The sequence below is a fragment of the Schistocerca cancellata genome, chromosome 11 (assembly GCF_023864275.1).
Source record: "Schistocerca cancellata isolate TAMUIC-IGC-003103 chromosome 11, iqSchCanc2.1, whole genome shotgun sequence".
NCBI lineage: Eukaryota > Metazoa > Arthropoda > Insecta > Orthoptera > Acrididae > Schistocerca > Schistocerca cancellata.
In genome coordinates, this window is record NC_064636.1 from 27,610,050 (window position 1) to 27,630,676 (window position 20,627).

At 46.5% G+C, this 20,627-nt stretch overlaps 1 protein-coding gene across 1 annotated transcript in view; it reads left to right on the forward strand.

The window, feature by feature from the left end:
- The window catches only part of LOC126108903 (period circadian protein), a 224,173-nt gene that overhangs the window by 73,942 nt on the left and 129,604 nt on the right, over window positions 1–20,627 (forward strand). The window contains exon 2 of the mRNA XM_049914270.1: window positions 19,153–19,327. Within this exon, the coding sequence (XP_049770227.1) occupies window positions 19,176–19,327 (152 nt within the window). The 5' untranslated portion in view covers window positions 19,153–19,175. The remainder of the gene's footprint in view (window positions 1–19,152; window positions 19,328–20,627) is intronic.

The following is a 20,627-nucleotide window of genomic DNA, read 5'->3' on the forward strand; positions in this document are numbered from 1 at the left end:
GTCTCAGGGAAATAATCTGTCGTTATTCTTTGTCCTGTCTATTTTTAACCAAAAGATTCATTAATTTTGTAAATTTCATTCAAACCATTTTTAAAAAATAATAATGATGATGTGTATGTTTGTCACAGAACAGTTATGGAGGAAATAAATGCTTCCCCCCCTAAAACTTTTCAGCAAAACTATTCAGTGAATAACACGCGAAAACAGCGTGGATCGATCTAGCAGGAACAAAGTAATTTTGATGCCCTCTCGAATTATAGTGAACACTGACGCCTGTTTCGCGTATACTGTCTGAGTTCTGAAACTCAGAGTGTCAAGTATACCGTGGTTCATATTTCTCCGAGCAAATTATTATTTGAGGGTAGGTTTATCCTGTTTTAGCTTTGGGTGCTTTTTCTCACACGGAAGTATGTTTCTTCATAGGCTATTCATATGAATACTGAGTTCTCGTATTTGAAGAATTCAGTGCTAAATTGTTTTCTCATATGTTTGCTGTGGAAGTACCTGGCACAGCTGAGGCCAACTGTGCACGTTTTTTTGTAACGTGTCTTTTAACTATCTGGCGAAATTTAAGACCTGGCAAGATATTAATTTAACATTCACTCCGAGCGAGTGCAGCCGAACGCGGTGAACCACGTGGGTCAACTGAAACGATGCCCAGGCGCCGAACAAAGACCGGGAAAACCGGGGGTGAGTAGGCGGGACTTGTTCCGGGTGAAATCCTGGCGCTAACGATTCCTCGTGCGGACGGGCCTTAAGCTGTTGCGCAGTGCTACATGGTTTTACGGCGTTAGCGGCACCGCAGCTGGTGAGGAACGCAGGCTGTTAGGGGGAACACGGGCCACGGGCCACGTGAAGTGCCCCACTCCCACTCCACGGCCGGCGCAGCACCAAGGCCGCGGGCCGGCTGGCTCTGCGCACGAGACGTGGCTCTCACGTGGCGGAGCCGCGGCCTACACACACGCGAGCGTGCCTGCGCTCCGCACTAGGACACTTGTTATTCTTACAAGGGAACCTCCCCACCGCACCCCCCTCAGATTTAGTTATAAGTTGGCACAGTGGATAGGCCTTGAATAACTGAACACAGATCAGTCGAGAAAACAGGAAGAAGATGTGTGGAACTATGAAAAACATAAGCAAAATATACAAACTGAGTAGTCCATGCGCAAGATAGGCAACATCAACGACAATGAGAGCTCAAGAGCGCCGTGGTCCCGTGGTTAGCGTGAGCAGCTGCGAAACAAGAGGTCCTTGGTTCAAGTCTTCCCTCGGGTGAAAAATTTACTTCTTTTTTTTCGCAAAGTTATGATCTGTCCGTTCGTTCATTGACGTCTCTGTTCACTGTAATAAGTTTAGTGTCTGTGTTTTGCGACCGCACCGCAAAATCGTGCGATTAGTAGACGAAAGGACGTGCCTCTCCAATGCGAACCGAAAACATTTGATCGCAAGGTCATAGGTCAGCCGATTCCTCCACAGTAAAACACGTCTGATATATTCTATACGACACTGGTGACGGCATCTGCGTCACATGACAGGAATATGTTGTCGACCCACCTAACTTGTACACTTGGCGAATGGGTACAAAGATTCTTCTACCTCGCCCGATTTAGGTTTTCTTGTGGATGTGATAATCACTCCCAAAAAAGTGATGAAATCATAAGAGTTTGTCACATAAACCGCAACAAATCAATGCAACAGTTTCACAGTCGCACAGTTTTCCCTGTGCTCTGTCAAATCCTGCATATGTCAAAGCAAATCTCAACATGTCCTGGAATTTTGCAGAGCGAAGTTGTCTATGTGTGAGTGCCTGAACTTTGATAATTGTCTGAAAATAAAAAGTTAGACCTTTCACTTAAGGGAAGACTTGAACTAAGCACCTCTCGTTTAGCAGCTGCTCACGCTAACCACGAGACCACGGCGCTGCTGATCTCACACTCTCCTTGATGTTGCCTATCTTTCACATGGACTACTCAGTTTGTATATTTTATTTATTTTTTTCGTAGTACCGCACAACTTCTTCCTGTTTTCACGATTGATCTGTGTTCAGTTTTTCAAGGCCTATCCACTGTGCCAACTTATAACTAAATCTGACAGGCGTGCGATGTGGAGGTTTCCGTGTTAGAATGTCGGCAATCCGATACATCGATATGTAAAAGGTGTTATTATCCACTTCCGATACATCGAGGAAAGGATTGATATATCGACAGAACAAATACCGACGTGCCGGCCTGTAAAAATGTCAACTCTACATTGAACTATAGACCTAAATCTCTAACGTCGATCAGTTGTAGAATTTTGGAACACGTATTATGTTCGAGTATAATGACTTTTCTGGAGACTAGAAATCTACTCTGTAGGAATCAGCATCGGTTTCGAAAAAGACGGTCGTGTGAAACGCAGCTCGCGCTATTCGCCCACGAGACTTAGAGGGCCGTAGACACGGGTTCCCAGGTAGATGCCGTGTTTCTTGACTTCCGCAAGGCGTTCGATACAGTTCCCCACAATCGTTAAATGAACGAAATAAGAGCATACGGACCATCAGACCAATTGTGTGATTGAATTGAAGAGTTCCTAGATAACAGAACGCAGCATGTCATTCTCAATGGAGAGAAGTCTTCCGAAGTAAGAGTGATTTCAGGTGTGCCGCAGGGGAGTGTCGTAGGACCGTTGCTATTCACAATATACATAAATGACCTTGTGGATGACATCGGAAGTTCACTGAGGCTTTTTGCGGATGATGCTGTGGTATATGGAAAGGTTGTAACAATGGAAAATTGTACTGAAATGCAGGAGGAGATGCAGCGAATTGACGCACGGTGCAGGGAATGGCAACTGAATCTCAATGTAGACAAGTGTAATGCGCTGCGAATACATGGAAAGAAAGATCCCTTATCATTTAGCTGCAATATAGCAGGTCAGCAACTGGAAGCACTTAATTCCATAAATTATCTCGGAGTAGGCATTAGGAGTGGTTTAAAATGGAATGACCATATGAAATTAATCGTCGGTAAAGCAGATGCCAGACTGAGATTCATTGGAAGAATCCTAAGGAAATGCAGTCCGAAAACAAAGGAAGTAGGTTACAGCACGCTTGTTCGCCCACTGCTTGAATACCGCTCAGCAGTGTGGGATCCGTACCAGATAGGGTTGATAGAAGAGATAGAGGAGATCCAACGGAGAGCAGCGCGCTTCGTTAGAGGATCATTTAGTAATCGCGAAAGCGTTGCGGAGATGATAAACTCCAGTGGAAGACTCTGCAGGAGAGACGCTCAGTAGCTCGGTACGGGCTTTTGCTGAAGTTTCGAGAACATACCTTCACCGAAGAGTCAAGCAGTATATTGCTCCCTCCTACGTGTATTTGGTGGCTTCCGGAGTATGGATGTAGATATAGATGTAGATGTAAATACAGGGTGGCCCATTCATAGTGATTGGGAAAAACATCCCACGAAATAATCTTCAAACGAAAAAACTGCAAACAACGAAACTTGTCTAGCTTGAAGGGGGAAACCAGATGGTACTGTGGTTGGCCCGCTAGATGGCGCTGCCATAGGTCAAACGGATATCAACTGCGGTTTTTTTTTATAGGAACCCCAATTTTTATTACATATTCGAGTAGTTCGTAAAGAAATATGAATGTTTTAGTTTCACTATTTTTTTCGCTTTGTGACAGATGGCGCTGTATTAGTCACAAACGTGTAAGTACGTGGTATCACGTAACATTCCGCCTTGCGGATGGTATTTGCTTCGTGATACATTACCCGTGTTAAAATGGACCGTTCACCAACTGCGGAAAAGGTCGATATCGTGTTGGTGTATGGCTATTGTGATCAAAATGCCCAACGGCCGTGTGCTATGTATGCTGCTCGGTTTCCTGGACATCATCCAAGTGTCCGGACCGTTCGCCGGATAGTTACGTTATTTAAGGAAACAGAAAGTGTTCAGCCAAAAGTGAAACGTCAACCAAGACCTGCAACAAGTGATGATGCCCAAGTAGGTGTTTTAGCTGCTGTCGCGGCTAATCCGCACATCAGTAGCAGACAAACTGCGCGAGAATCGGGAATCTCAAAAACATCGGTGTTGAGAATGCTACATCAACATCGATTGCCCCCGTACCATATTTCTATGCACCAGGAATAGCATGGCGACGACTTTGAACGTCGTGTACAGTTCTGCCACTGGGCACAAGAGAAAATATGGGACGATGACAGATTTTTTGCAGGCGTTCTATTTAGCGACGAAGCGTCATTCACCAACAGCGGTAACGTAAACCGGCATAATATGCACTATTGGGCAACGGAAAATCCACGATGGCTGCGGCAAGAGGAACATCGGCGGCCTTGGCAGGTTACTGTATGGTGCGGAATTATGGGAGGAAGGATAATTGGCCCCCATTTTATCGATGGCAGTCTAAATGGTGCAATGTATGCTGATTTCCTACGTAATGTTCTACCGATGTTACTACAAGACGTTTCACTGCGTGACAGAATGGCGATGTACTTCCAACATGATAGATGTCCGGCGCATAGCTCGCATGCGGTTGAAGCGGTATTGAATAGCATATTTCATGACAGGTGGATTGATCATCGAACGCACCATTCCGTGGCCCGCACGTTCACCGGATCTGACGTCCCTGGTTTTCTTTCTGTGGGCAAAGTTGAAGGATATTTGCTATCGTGATCCACCGACAACGCCTGACAACATGCGTAAGCGCATTGTCAATGCATGTGCGAACATTACGGAAGGCGAACTACTCGCTGTTGAGAGGAATGCCGTTACTCGTATTGCCAAATGCATTGAGGTTGTCGGACATCATTTTGAGCATTTATTGCATTAATGTGGTATTTACGGGTAATCACTCTGTAACACCATGCGTTCTCAGAATCATGAGTTCACAAAGGTACGTGTATCACATTGGTACAACCGAAATAAAATGTTCAAACGTACCTACGTTCTGTATTTCAATTTAAAAAACCTACCTGTTACCAACTGTTCGTCTAAAATTGTGTGCCATATGTTCGTGACTATTACAGCGCGACGTATCACAAAGCGATAAAAGTGGTGCTTTAAAACATTCATATTTCTTTACGTACTACACGAATGTGTAATAGAAAATGGGGGTTCCTATTAAAAAAAAAAAAAAAACGCAGTTGGTAACCGTTTGTCCTATGCCAGCGCCATCTAGCGGGCCAACCATGGCGCCATCTGGTTTCCCGCTTCAAGCTAGACGAGTTTAGTTCTTTGTTGTTTTTTCGTTTGACGCTTATTTCTTGAGATATTTGGCCCGGACACCATCAGTGGACCGCCCTGTCTGTGTACTGGCGGTTTTAGAGCAGTAAATTTAAGTACTGATTTGTTACTAGATATTCTGTAGATCAACAAGCTAGCAGCCTGCTTGTCCCCCTTAGAGCAAGAACTGGAAGGAAAGCGGTACTCGTTCACACTTGGCGATAACCACTTTCCTAACAATGCTAACTGCGTTTTTTCCTGCTTTGATGCGGCCCGCCACGAATTCATGTCCTCTTCATCTCAGATCGCACTTGCTGTCTACGTCCCTCAGTTATTTGCTGGATGTATTCCAATCTCTGTCTTCCTCTACAGTTTTCTTCCCTCGACAGATCCCTCTAGTACCGTGGAAACCATTCCCTGATGTCTTAACAGATGTCCTAAGATCCTCTCCTTTCTCCTTATCAGTGTTTCCCAGATATTCCTTTTATCTCCGATTCTGCGCAGAACCTCCTCATTCCTTACCTTATCAGTCCCCCTAATTTTCAACAATCGCCTGTAGCACCACATCTCACGCTCTTCTTCTACGGTTTTCCCACAGTCCATGTCCCACTACCATACAATGCTGAGCTCCAGACGTACATTCTCTGAAATTTCTTCCTCAAATTAGGGACTATGATTGATACTAGTAGACTTTTCTTGGCCAGGAATGCCCTATTTTCCATTGTTAGTCTGCTTTTGATGTCCTCCTTACTCCGTCCGTCATTGTTATTTCGCTGCCTAGGTAGCAGAATTCCTTAACTTCATCTACTTCTTGATCATCAATCCTGGTAATCTCACCATAGCCGGCCGCGGTGGTCTAGCGGTTCTAGGCAGCAGTCCGGAACAGCGCGACTGCTACGGTCGCAGGTTCGAATCCTGCCTCGGGCATGGATGTGTGTGATGTCCTTAGGTTAGTTAGGTTTACGTAGTTCTCAGTTCTAGGGAACTGATGACCACAGCTGTTAAGTCCCATAGCGCTCAGAGATATTTGAACCATTTCAACCAATCTCACCATACTCTTTTCTGTTACTTCTCGTTACTTTCATCTTTCTTCGATTTACTGTCAGTCCGTATTCTGCACTCATTAGTTTGTTCATTTCACTCAGCATATCGTGCAACTCTTCTTCACTTTCACTCAGGATAACAGTGTAATCAGCGAATAGTATCACTGATACGGTTTCACCTTGAATTTTAATTCCACTGCTGAACCTTTCTTTTATTTCCATCACTGCTTCATCGAGCCGGCCGGGGTGGCCGAGCGGTTCTAGGCGCTACAGTTTGGAACCGCGCGACCGCTACGGTCGCAGGTTCGAATCCTGCCTCGGGCATGGATGTGTGTGATGTCCTCAGGTTAGTTAGGTTTAAGTAGTTCTAAGTTCTAGGGGAGTGATGACGTCAGATGTTGAGTCCCTTAGTGCTCAGAGCCATTTGATATAGGTCTGTAGTTCGATGGATTACTCCTACCACCCTTCTTAAACACTGGTGCGACCTGCGCAGTTTTCCAATCTGTAGGTACAGATCTATCGGTGAGCGAGCGGTTGTATATGATTGCTTAGTAGGGAGCTATTGTATCAGCGTAATCCGAAAGGAACCTAATCGGTATACAATCTGGACCTGAAGACTTGCCCGTATCAAGCGATTTGAGTTGCTTCGCAACCCCTAAGGTATCTACTTCTAAGAAACTCATGCTAGCAGCTGTTCGTGTTTCAAATTCTGGAATATTCCAGGGGACTGATGACCACATAAGTTAAGTCCCATAGTGCTCAGAGCGATTTGAATCATTTGCTTCATCGATGTAACGGTTGAACAGTAGGGACGAAAGACTACATCCCTGTCTTACACCTTTTTTAATCCGAGCACTTCGTTCTTGGTCGACCACTCGTATTATTCCCTCTTGAATCTTGTACATACACTCCTGGAAATTGAAATAAGAACACCGTGAATTCATTGTCCCAGGAAGGGGAAACTTTATTGACACATTCCTGGGGTCAGATACATCACATGATCACACTGACAGAACCACAGGCACAAAGACACAGGCAACACAGAATGCACAATGTCGGCACTAGTACAGTGTATATCCACCTTTCGCAGCAATGCAGGCTGCTATTCTCCCATGGAGACGATCGTAGAGATGCTGGATGTAGTACTGTGGAACGGCTTGCCATGCCATTTCCACCTGGCGCCTCAGTTGGACCAGCGTTCGTGCTGGACGTGGAGACCGCGTGAGACGACGCTTCATCCAGTCCCAAACATGCTCAATGGGGGACAGATCCGGAGATCTTGCTGCCCAGGGTAGTTGACTTACACCTTCTAGAGCACGTTGGGTGGCACGGGATACATGCGGACGTGCATTGTCCTGTTGGAACAGCAAGTTCCCTTGCCGGTCTAGGAATGGTAGAACGATGGGTTCGATGACGGTTTGGATGTACCGTGCACTATTCAGTGTCCCCTCGACGATCACCAGTGGTGTACGGCCAGTGTAGGAGATCGCTCCCCACACCATGATGCCGGGTGTTGGCCCTGTGTGCCTCGGTCGTATGCAGTCCTGATTGTGGCGCTCACCTGCACGGCGCCAAACACGCATACGACCATCATTGGCACCGAGGCAGAAGCGACTCTCATCGCTGAAGACGACACGTCTCCATTCGTCCCTCCATTCACGCCTGTCGCGACACCACTGGAGGCGGGCTGCACGATGTTGGGGCGTGAGCGGAAGACGGCCTAACGGTGTGCGGGACCGTAGCCCAGCTTCATGGAGACGGTTGCCAATGGTCCTCGCCGATGCCCCAGGAGCAACAATGTCCCTAATTTGCTGGGAAGTGGCGGTGCGGTCCCCTACGGCACTGCGTAGGATCCTACGGTCTTGGCGTGCATCCGTGCGTCGCTGCGGTCCGGTCCCAGGTCGACGGGCACGTGCACCTTCCGCCGACCACTGGCGACAACATCGATGTACTGTGGAGACCTGACGCCCCACGTGTTGAGCAATTCGGCGGTACGTCCACCCGGCCTCCCGCATGCCCACTATACGCCCTCGCTCAAAGTCTGTCAACTGCACCTACGGTTCACGTCCACGCTGTCGCGGCATGCTACCAGTGTTAAAGACTGCGATGGAGCTCCGTATGCCACGGCAAACTGGCTGACACTGACGGCGGCGGTGCACAAATGCTGCGCAGCTAGCGCCATTCGACGGCCAACACCGCGGTTCCTGGTGTGTCCGCTGTGCCGTGCGTGTGATCATTGCTTGTACAGCCCTCTCGCAGTGTCCGGAGCAAGTATGGTGGGTCTGACACACCGGTGTCAATGTGTTCTTTTTTCCATTTCCAGGAGTGTATTGTATACTACCCTTCTCTCCGTATAACTTACCCTCTTTTCCTCATACTTTCGAACATCTTGCACAATTTTACTGCACAATAAAAGGTGTCGAATGGGTCTGTCGTTCGGTTTCGTCACATATCTGATTTGTCCGGAACACTTCGCCTCATGTCGAATTCCTTGTTTTTTCATTTCTGCCAACGCCAGCGTTGTGGCATTTATAGTGTCAAGGCTGTGTGGCGAAGCTAAACGTCGCAGTTTGTGCTGGTAGCGCCGATTACGTCAGCATTTCCCCTCACACATCTCCGCCCACTGCAGGGACCAGTCTTGTCCGTTAGAATGTTGTTAGGTACGGTCGAGGCTGTCACGTGTGAAGTGCAGTGAAGTGTACTGTCGCGGAGGAAATATGGCGCTCGCAACAGCTGTAGCGCACAATACCGTAAGCTGCGATGACTGCTGTCTGCGCCGCTCGCTGCCGACAAATAAGATAACTCTCGTTCTATCTGGATTGACCTTCGCCAATCAAACTCTCCCTACGCCTTGGTGAAGTCGAGGACTCCTATTCGCCCCTAGTCTAACTATTGGCGTGGTACACCGGTCAGATAACCAGTCCACCGCGATGCCACTCAAAATTTGCTCGCAGGCGTTTAACTATAACTCTGTCCGTTCACACCGCACAGTAAGTGTGTTGGCCAAGACAGTGAGCAACGCTTAATCGCAAGGACTCAATGTAGAGTCGCACTTTGATTCGCTCTCGACAGATGTGCTCTCCCAGTGAAGTACTGAGGAGAGGCTTGTTCCTCGCTCCAAGAGCGACAACGGAACGGCCCCTCTCCACGCCGGACGTGAAGGGGTATATCTTTCGGTCTCTTCCATTACTCCTTCAGCTCAAGGCGTCAGAAATATCGTCTGCGAATCAGCATTGCTCTGCTAAAACGGGAGAATGACGTTTCGTTTAAGGCGACCAATCCGGAAATCTGTAGTATCGGCGTTTGGCGTTTGCTGTCTCCCTGTGAAAATCTCTGAAACTGCATGCTTTGTGTAAAGAATGCGTAGGCTGGCCGCTGCCACACAATGTAGCGGAATTTGCTTTTAAGCCGAACACGGGGTCGTTCCTTCTTTCACTCAGGCAACCGCTGTCTGCTCTATAGGTGGTCACCGGCCAACATAGATAGGCTGAGTCGTCCTCTGAAGGGACCAGCGTCCCGTTGTGCGGTTTTTGCCTCTCCTGAACTAAAAGCTTTTGTGACCATCGTGTCTTGAATGTGTGTGTGTACACCAGCGTAAGAGTATCTCAACCACGGTGCGCACTTGCAATTTATTAGTTATTTGCATATTGTTTACATGGATTCATACAACATTATGTTATCGAGTTTGGGTTCGAATGAAGCGTCTTGATGTGCGGAATATGATTGTGAGGGCGGAATATGTAAGCAATGAAGGTCAGGAGACCACGACGTCTTACATTTGTGATCAATGTTGGGCCACAAAGTTCAACTGAGTTATGCGTGTGACCTCTTGTGCATTTAAGTTTCATGATAAATGTCCTTTGTATTTAATTCCGATGCTATGTGATTAATAATATAATCTGCTGGCTGCACCATGCATAATACTGTACTTGTTTGTAGCAATACGAACACATATATCTTCTTTTTTTAATACCATTAATTAAGTATAAATAAACAATACGAAACTTGAATGATGCAATTAGGACGTATTTCTGATCATTAGTTGAAACATCAAGTCGCAGTTTCACAGTTTGCGTGCAGTATGTAAAAGTCCGAAGCTGTGCAGGGAAACATGCTACGCAATTGCATAGCATTACTTAAGTGCCTACTGCATAGTTATACTGGGAGAAAATACTGTCGCGCTGAAAAGCAAAACTGATTGCGAAATAAAACCTCCGAAAGACGTCGTAATTCAAGAATTGAAGTTTATTGACGATTTTCGTCGTGTGGGTCTATTTCCAGTTTAGCCATAGTCAGTGAAGCAAATTGTAAACATGTTTATGTCTAGGGATACTGTTACGTTTATGACGCACTTACAGTCGCCTTTCCTTTTTATGTGTTTTTTTCTCTCCAGGCAGTGGCTGGTTGTTGATGGACATGGTATGTGTATGACTGGGCTGACGTAGTGCTGTTGAACAAATAGATACTAAAACCTAAGAGAATGTATGTGACAGATTCCCAATTCTATGAGTTTTTTTCTTTCTTTCCTTATCCGTGCTGATGGCAGAAGTCTGCAAGCTGAGATGGGTGCCGTTGGAGACCGGAGATGGATGAGCCAGGTGCTCAAAAAACGTTAGTAGAGAGCGAGCATAACAGTAGATATTGCAAAGCGCGCTAAGCCAGCAGCAAGGTGTCATACGGTACGTGTTAACGCGGCTCATAGAAAGTGCACAGCTACCCCGACAATATTGACCAGCAACATTGTTAACTGCAGAAATTGCAGCGACGTGTTAGGCAACATTACCGGCAACTGTTGCCCGGCAATGCATTTCCGGGCCAAGGCTGTTGGCACGGACTGCGCAATAGACAGAAGTGATGAGCGTCTACATCTACAGCTATACTATCTACATCTACAGGGCTATTACAAATGATTGAAGCGATTTCATAAATTCACTGTAGCTCCATTCATTGACATATGGTCACGACACACTACAGATACGTAGAAAAATTCATAAAGTTTTGTCCGGCTGAAGCCGCACTTCAGGTTTCTGCCGCCAGAGCGCTCGAGAGCGCAGTGAGACAAGATGCCGACAGGAGCCGCGAAAGCGTATGTCGTGCTTGAAATGCACTCACATCAGTCAGTCATAACAGTGCAAAGACACTTCAGGACCAAGTTCAACAAAGATCCACCAACTGCTAACTCCATTCGGCGATGGTATGCGCAGTTTAAAGCTTCTGGATGCCTCTGTAAGGGGATATCAACGGGTCGGCCTGCAGTGAGCGAAGAAACGGTTGAACGCGTGCGGGCAAGTTTCACGCGTAGCCCGCGGAAAATTGGCTCATGCCACAACTGGAGACCGACATCGCCGACTTTATCTTTCAACAGGATGGTGCTCCACCGCGCTTCCATCGTGATGTTCGGCATTTCTTAAACAGGAGATTGGAAAACCGATGGATCGGTCGTGGTGGAGATCACGATCAGCAATTCGTGTCACGGCCTCCACGCTCTCCCGACTTAACCCCATGAGATTTCTTTCTGTGGGGTTATGTGAAAGATTCAGTGTTTAAACCTCCTCTACCAAGAAACGTGCCAGAACTGCGAGCTCGCATCAACGATGCTTTCGAACTCATTGATGGCGACATGCTGCGCCGAGTGTGGGAGGAACTTGATTATCGGCTTGATGTCTGCCGAATCACTAAAGGGGCACATATCGAACATTTTTGAATGCCTAAAAAAACTTTTTGAGTTTTTGTATGTGTGTGCAAAGCATTGTGAAAATATCTCAAATAATAAAGTTATTGTAGAGCTGTGAAACCGCTTCAGTCATTTGTAATAACCCTGTATATTGTCCGACCCCGGTAGCTGAGTGGTCACCGCGACAGAATTTCAATCCTAAGGGCCCGAGTTCGATTCCGGGCTGCGTCGGAATTTTCTCCGCTCACGGACTGGGTGTTGTATTGTCGTAATCATCATCATTTCATCCCCATCGACGCCCAAGTCGCCGAAGTGGCGTCAAATCGAAAGACTTGCACCCGGCGAACGGTCTACCCGACGGGAGGCCCTAGTGACACGACATTTATTTATTTATTTCTATACTCTGCAGACCACCGTGAGTTGAATGGCAGAGGGTATGTCCCATTGTATCACTCGTTAGGGTTCCTTCGCGTTCCATTGCACGTACAGAGTGCGGGAAGAGTGAACACCCTATGTGAGCTATACGCAGGGGATTGGGGTATATTCTTAGAGTCACCATTTAAAAGCGGTTCATGGAACTTCGTTAAGAGACTTCCTCGGGATGGTTTATGTCTGTCTTAAAGAGTCTTCCATTTCAGTTCCTTCGATATCTCTGTGGCACTCTCCCATGGTCTTCAGTCCTGAGACTGGTTTGATGCAGCTCTCCATGCTACTCTATCCTGTGCAAGCTTCTTCATCTCCCAGTACCTACTGCAGCCTACATCCTTCTGAATCTGCTTAGTGTATTCATCTCTTGGTCTCTCTCAACAATTTTTGCCCTCCACGCAGCCCTCCAGTACTAAATTGGTGATCCCTTGATGCCTCAGAACATGTCCTACCAACCGATCCCTTCTTCTAGTCAAGTTGTGCCACAAATTTCTCTTCTCCCCAATTCTCTTCAATACCTCCTCATTAGTTATGTGATCTACCCATCTAATCTTCAGCATTCTTCTGTAGCACCACATTTCGAAAGCTTCTATTCTCTTCTTGTCCAAACTATTTATCGTCTACGTTTCACTTCCATACGTGGCTGCACTCCATACAAATACTTTCAGAAACTACTTCCTGACACTTAAATCTATACTCGATGTTAACAAATTTCTCTTCTTCAGAAACGCTTTCCTTCTCATTGCCAGTCTACATTTTATATCCTCTCTACTTCGACCATCATCAGTTATCTTGCTCCCCAAATAGCAAAACTCCTTTACTACGTTAAGTATCTCATTTCCTTACCTAATTCCCTCAGCATCACCCGACTTGATTCGACTACATTCCATTATCCTCGTTTTGCTTTTGTTGTGTTCATCTTATACCCTCCTTTCAAGAGACAGTCCGTTCCGTTAAACTGCTCTTCCTTAGCCTTACTCTTCGCGTTAACGTTTTCGCGAAAGTTTGCTATCCTCGTGTATAGCTCTGGTCGTAGATGTAAGACGTTTACGAACTTCATAACTCTGCTAGTGTACTGCTCAACTACAAAGAAATGTGAGCTTAAACATTTGAATGGTATTTCACCTGGAGTTTTCCCAGCAAAAGGTTGCAAGCGCCCGGTTTCAAGCGGCATGTCGGTAAGGAGTACGTCCACACTTAAAGCAGTACGTCATACTTTTCTGTGAATAGGCAGTAGCCAGAACCGGTTGTAGAATTTTGGAACACGTTTTATGTTAGAGTATAATGACTTTTCTGGACACTAGAAATCTACTCTGTAGGAATCAGCATGGGTTTCGAAAAAGAAGATCGTGTGAAACACAGCTCGCGCTATTCGTCCACGAGACTTAGAGGGCCATAGACACGGGTTCCCAGGTAGATGCCGTGTTCCTTGACTTCCGCAAGACGTTCGATACAGTTCCCCACAGTCGTTTAATGAACAAAGTAAGAGCATATGCACTATTAGACCAATTGTGTGATTGGGTTGAAGAGTCCCTAGATAAAAGAACGCAGCGTGTCATTGTCAATGGAGAGAAGTCTTCCGAAGTAAGAGTGATTTCAGGTGTGCCGCAGGGGAGTGTCGTAGAACCGTTGCTATTCACAATATACATAAATGACCTTGTGTATGACATCGGAAGTTCACTGATGCTTTTTGCGGATGATGCTGTGGTATATGGAGAGGCTGTAACAATGGAAAATTGTACTGAAATGCAGGAGGATCTGCAGCGAATTGACGCACGGTGCAGGGAATGGCAATTGAATCTCAATGTCGACAAGTGTAATGTGCTGCTAATACACAGAAAGACAGATCTCTTATCATTTAGCTACAAAATAGCAGATCAGCAACTGATAGCAGTTAATTCCATAAATTATCTGTGCGTACGCATTAGGAGTGATTTAAAATGGAATGATCATATAAATTTGATCGTCGGTAAAGCAGATGCCAGACTGAGATTCATTGGCAGAATCCTAGGGAAATGCAGTCCGAAAACAAAGGAAGTAGGTTACAGTACGCTTGTTCGCCCACTGCTCGAATACTGCTCAGCAGTGTGGGATCCGTACCAGATAGGGTTGATAGAAGAGAGAGAGAAGACCCAACGGAGAGCAGCGCGCTTCGTTACAGGATCATTTAGTAATCGCGAAAGCGTTACGGAGATGATAGATAAACTCCAGTGGAAGACTCTGCAGGAGAGACGCTCAGTAGCTCGGTACGGGCTTTTGTTGAAGTTTCGAGAACATACCTTTACCGAAGAGTCAAGCAGTATATTGCTCCCTCCTACGTATATCTCGCGAAGAGACCGTGAGGATAAAATCAGAGAGATTAGAGCCCACACAGAGGCATACCGACAATCCTTCTCTCCACGAACGCCGGCCGGTGTGGCCAAGCGGTTAAAGGCGCTACAGTCTGCAACCGCGTGACCGCTACGGTCGCAGGTTCGAATCCTGCCTCGGGAATGGATGTGTGTGATGTCCTTAGGTTAGTTACGTTTAAGTAGTTCTAACTTCTAGGGGACTGGTGACCTTAGAAGTTAAGTCCCATAGTGCTCAGCGCCATTTGAACCTCTCCACGAACAATACGAGACTGGAATAGAAGGTAGAACCGATAGAGGTACTCAAGGTACCCTCCGCCACACACCGTCAAGTGGCTTGTGGAATATGGTTGTAGATGTAGATGTGATCGCCGAGCTGGTTGTAACTGGTATGTGTTTTTTGATATTCGGACGAAATGGTTTTCAACGGTACATTCAAACTCGTGTTTCAGTGTTCTTCGAATGAGAAGTACCCATCATCAGTTGACGAGTTAAAATTTCGGAAGCAGTTCGCTTACACGAAACAGAACGCAACCACGAAGCCTGATCTCTCTCTTTCTCTCGCCAACTTTTTATAATGTGGAAGGCACCTACTTCCAGTATACAATATCAATAGTAACATCAGGCAGTTTTTTTCAGATGATGCAGTTATCTATAATGAAGTACTATTTGAGAGAAGCTGCGTAAATATTCATCCAGATCTTGATAATATTTCAATCTGGTGGAGAGATTGGACACTTGCTCTAAATGTTCAGAAATGTAAAATTTTGCACTTCAGAAACGAAAAAAAAAAAAAACAAAACGAAGTATCTTATGGTTATAACATCTATGAGTCACTGTTGGAACTGGCCAATTCATACAAATACCTGGGTGTATTTGTAAGGATATGATGGAACGACCACATAGGTTCAGTGGTGGGTAAAGTGGGTGATAGAGTTCGGTTCATTGGTAGAATACTGGGGAAGTGCAGTCAGTCTACAACGACTATTGCTCAAGTGTGTGGGACCCGTACCAGCTAGGACCAACAGGGGATATTGAACGTATACAGAGAAAGCTTTTGACAATGTTTCTAGCATTTGTAGACTTAGAGAAAGCTTTTGACAATGTTGACTGGAATACTCTCTTTCAAATTCTGAAGGTGGCAGGGGTAAAATACAGGCAGCGGAAGACTATTTACAATTTGTACAGAAACCGGATGGCACTTACAAGAGTCGAGGGACATAAAAGGGAAGCAGTGGTTGGGAAGGGAGTGAGACAGGGTTGTAGCCTCTCCCCGATGTTATTCAATCTGTATATTGAGCAAACAGTAAAGGAAACAAAAGAAAGCCGGCCGGAGTGGGCGTGCGGTTCAAGGCGCTGCAGTCTGGAACCGAGCGACCGCTACGGTCGCAGGTTCGAATCCTGCCTCGGGCATGGATGTGTGCGATATCCTTAGGTTAGTTAGGTTTAATTAGTTCTAAGTTCTAGGCGACTGATGACCTCAGAAGTTAAGTCGCATAGTGCTCAGAGCCATTTGAACCATTTGAGCCAAACAAAAGAAAAAATTCGGAGTAGGTATTAAAATCCATGGAGAAGAAATAAAAACTTTGGGGTTCGCCGATGACACTGTAGTTCTGTCAGAGACAGTTGAACGGAATGGACAGTGTCTTGAAAGGAGGATATAAAATGATCATCAACAGCAGCAAGACTAGGAAAATGGAATGTAGTCAAATTAAATCAAATGATGCTGAGGGTATTAGATTAGGAAATGAGACACTTAAAGTAGCAGATGAGTTTTGCTATTTGGGGAGCAAAGTAATTGATGATGGACGAAGAAGAGAGGATATAAAATGTGACTATCAGTGGCAAGGAAAGCTTTTCTGGAGGAGAGAAATTTGTTAACATCGAGTATAGATTTGTCAGGAAGTTCTTTCCGAAGGTATTTGTATGGAGTGTAGCCATGTATGGAAGTGAAACGTGGACGATAAATAGTTTAGAAAAGAAGAGAATAGAAGCTTTCGAAATGTTGTGCTACAGAAGAATGCTGAAGATTAGATGGGTAGATCATGTAACTAATGAGGAGGTATTGAATAGAATTGGGGAGAAGATAAATTTGTGGCACAACTTGACTAGAAGACGGGATCGGTTGGTAGGACACATTCTGAGGAATCGAGAGATCACCAATTTAGGTGGAGGGTAAAAATCGTAGAGGGAATTCGCCTCGTGTAAATCCTTTGGAACGCACCGGTGTCACTATCTGGCGGCGTCAGTGTGTATGCAAATCAGCGGCGCGTTATTTACGCAAATTACATGAGCTGAGCGTAGACATCCAATGCTACATTCCTACATCTACATTTATAATCTGAAAGCCACCCAACGGTGTGTGGCGGAGGGCACTTTACGTGCCACTGTCACTACCTCCCTTTCCTGTTCCAGTCGCGTATGGTTCGCGGGAAGAACGACTGCCGGAAAGCCTCCGTGCGCGCTCGAATCTCTCTAATTTTACATTCGTGATCTCCTCGGGAGGTATAAGTAGGGGGAAGCAATATATTCGGTACCTCATCCAGAAACGCACCCTCTCGAAACCTGGACAGCAAGCTTCACTGCGATACAGAGCGCCTCTCTTGCAGAGTCCGACACTCGAGTTTGCTAAACATCTCCGTAACGCTATCACGCTTACCAAATAACCCTGTGACGAAATGCGCCCCTCTTCTTTGGATCTTCTCTGTCAACCCGACCTGGTACGGACTCCACACTGATGAGCAATACTCAAGTATAGGTTGAACGAGTGTTTTGTAAGCCACCTCCTTTGTTGATGAACTGCATTTTCTAAGGACTCTCCCAATGAATCTCAATTTGGTATCCGCCTTACCGACAATTAATGTTATATGATCATTCCACTTCAAATCGTTTCGTACGCATACTGCCAGATATTTTACAGAAGTAACTGCTACCAGTGTTTGTTCCGCTATCATATAATCGTACAATAAAGGATCCTTCTTTCTACGTATTCGCAATACATTACATGTCTATGTTAAGGGTCAGTTGCTACTCCCTGCACCAAGTGCGTATTCGCTGCAGATCTTCCTGCATTTCGCTACAATTTTCTAATGCTGCAACTTCTCTGTATACTACAGCATCATCCGCGAAAAGCCGCATGGAACTTTCGACACTATTTACTAGGTCATTTATATATATATTGTGAAAAGCAATGGTCCCATAACACCCCCTGTGGCACGGCAGAGGTTACTTTAACGTCTGTAGACGTCTCTCCATTGAGAACAACATGCTGTGTTCTAGAATGAAATTTTCACTCTACAGCGGAGTGTGCGCTGATATGAAACTTCCTGGCAGATTAAAACTGTGTGCCGGACCGAGACTCGAACTCGGGACCTTTGCCTTTCGCGGGCAAGTGCTCTACCAACTGAGCTACCCAAGCACGACTCACGGCCCGTCGTCACAGCTAGAAACATTCCCCAGGCTGTGGCTAAGCCATGTCTCCGCAATATCCTTTCTTTCAGGAGTGCTAGTTCTGCAAGGCTCGCAGGAGAGCTTCTGTAATGTTTGGAAGGTAGGAGACGAGGTACTGGCAGAAGTAAAGCTGTGAGGACGGGGCGTGAGTCGTGCTTGGGTAGCTCAGTTGGTAGAGCACTTGCCCGCGAAAGGCAAAGGTTCCGAGTTCGAGTCTCGGTCCGGCACACAGTTTTAATCTGCCAGGAAGTTTCATGCTGTGTTCTGTTTGCTAAAAACTCTTCAATCCAGCCACACAGCTGGTCTGATATTCCGTAGGCTCTTACTCTGTTTATCAGGCGACAGTGCGGAACTGTATCGAACGCCTTCCGGAAGTCAAGGAAAATGGCATCTACCTGGGAGCCTGTATCTAATATTTTCTGGGTCCACTGAACAAATAAAGCGAGTTGGGTCTCACACGATCGCTGTTTCCGGCATCCATGTTGATTACTACAGATTCTGGGTTGCCAGAAATGACACGATACGCGGGCAAAAACCATGTTGTAAAATTCTACAACAGATCGACGTCAAAGATATAGGTGTATAGTTTTGCGTATCTGCTCGACGACCCTTCTTGAAAACTGGAACTACCTACGCTCTTTTCCTATCGTTTGGAACCTTCCGTTCCTCTAGAGACTTGCGGTACACGGCTGTTAGAAGGGGGGCAAGTTCTTTCGCGTACTCTGTGTAGAATCGAATTGGTATTGCTTCAGGTCCAGTGGACTTTCCTCTGTTGAGTGATTTCAGTTGCTTTTCTATTCCTTGTACACTTATTTTGATGTCAGCCATTTTTTCGTACGGCAGGAAGAAAACCAGTGTGGGAACTTTTGTGCGGACGATGTATATCATTTACGGTCTGACTGGCGTATAGTTTGCAAGCCGCAGCTCCAGACTGGGTTTCGTCCCTTCGTGCTCCCTGGTGACCTGGGTGTTTTCCTGCCTGCAGGCTACCCCGCCGCCGCCCCCGCCATGAAGGAGGAGCGAGAGGCGCCGTCGACGGCCGCGTCAGCACCGGCCACCGCCTCCCCCGCCTCCGGGGCGGCCTCCGCGTCCGTAGCGAGCCGCTCCTGCAAGGCGCCGGACTCTGCCTGCTCCGTGGGCAACAGCCAGTCGCAGCGCAGGTCAGTAAGCACGCTCCTGAAGATGCCGCCGGCGCCGAAGCCGAAACCTCTCGTACTGCCATCTGCGCCAAACTCAAAATACAGTGGGCGGAGCAGACTGTAACCTGCTCACATCCGTCAGAGCACGCTTTGAGGGGATATGGAATAAATAGATCAGGTGTTCTGAAACTTATCCCGTTGCGCCCCTCACTTTTTTTTTCTTTATTGTAATTTTAAGCACCTCATACAAGGTGGGCTGTCAGCAGCATATTACGCCGCTCTTCAGCGTTAAGTGGTACATTAAGATGACAGATAGGTGACACAAACAATACAATAAAAACGGCGGGCAAAAATGGAGATACAAAAACAAGAAACATGAAGCCGTTCACGCCGGACGAAAAAAACGTTAACACTTGTTGACACGGCGCAAATAACACAGACGACTGCGTCGGCACACGTGAACAGCGGAGGCGTGACGACGAAAGAACACTAAACACAGACGAGGGCACACACACGAGAAACTGATGGCGATGATCTCCGGCGCGCGAATGTTCACTGAGCGTGTGCGAGTCCGGAGACCTGCCAAGAGAGGAGGAGGAGGAAGGGGAGTGGGAGAGCGAGAGGGGAGAGCAGAGATGCCATGGGCAGGGGAGAGCGGGGGAGGGCGCCCCCCTTCTGAAGCATAAATTGTCGTAATCCCCTTCCCCCACCCCCACCCTCTAATATTTTAGTTTTCTTGCTTGGAATTTCCGATACTTGGAGCAGAAACGGCCCGCAGTAACTGTTTACGAGGGTCACTCCAAAAGCACACTATTTTTTTAAAAAAAATACAGTTTTAATTCTGCATGTGTGCAAGTTTTACAGTGTGTAGATACATCCTTCCCGCTTGTTTTCAAACTTAGTTCAACCTGTTCCCGTGAGTGGCGCCGTGACAGCACGTCTTCAAGATGGCTGCTACACTTGACGATCGTCAGAAGCAACGTGCTGTCATAGAATTCCAAAACGAGACAGTGGGAAACATCCACGAGAGGTTGAAAAGGGTGTGCGGAGATGCTGCTGTCGATCGCAGTACAGTTAGTCGGTGGGCGAGCAGGTTACGTGACGAAAGCGGGCACGGCAATATTGAGGATTGTCCTCGCAGCGGCAGGCCTCGTACTGCACACACTCCAGACAATGTGCAGAGAGTTAACGAATTGGTGACTGCTGACAGACGCTTCACAGTGAACGAATTGTCACGCTACGTTGGGATAGCGGAAGGAAGTGTTTGCAGAATACTGAAAGTATTAAAAAAGGTTTGTGCCGGGTGAGTTCCCAGGATGAT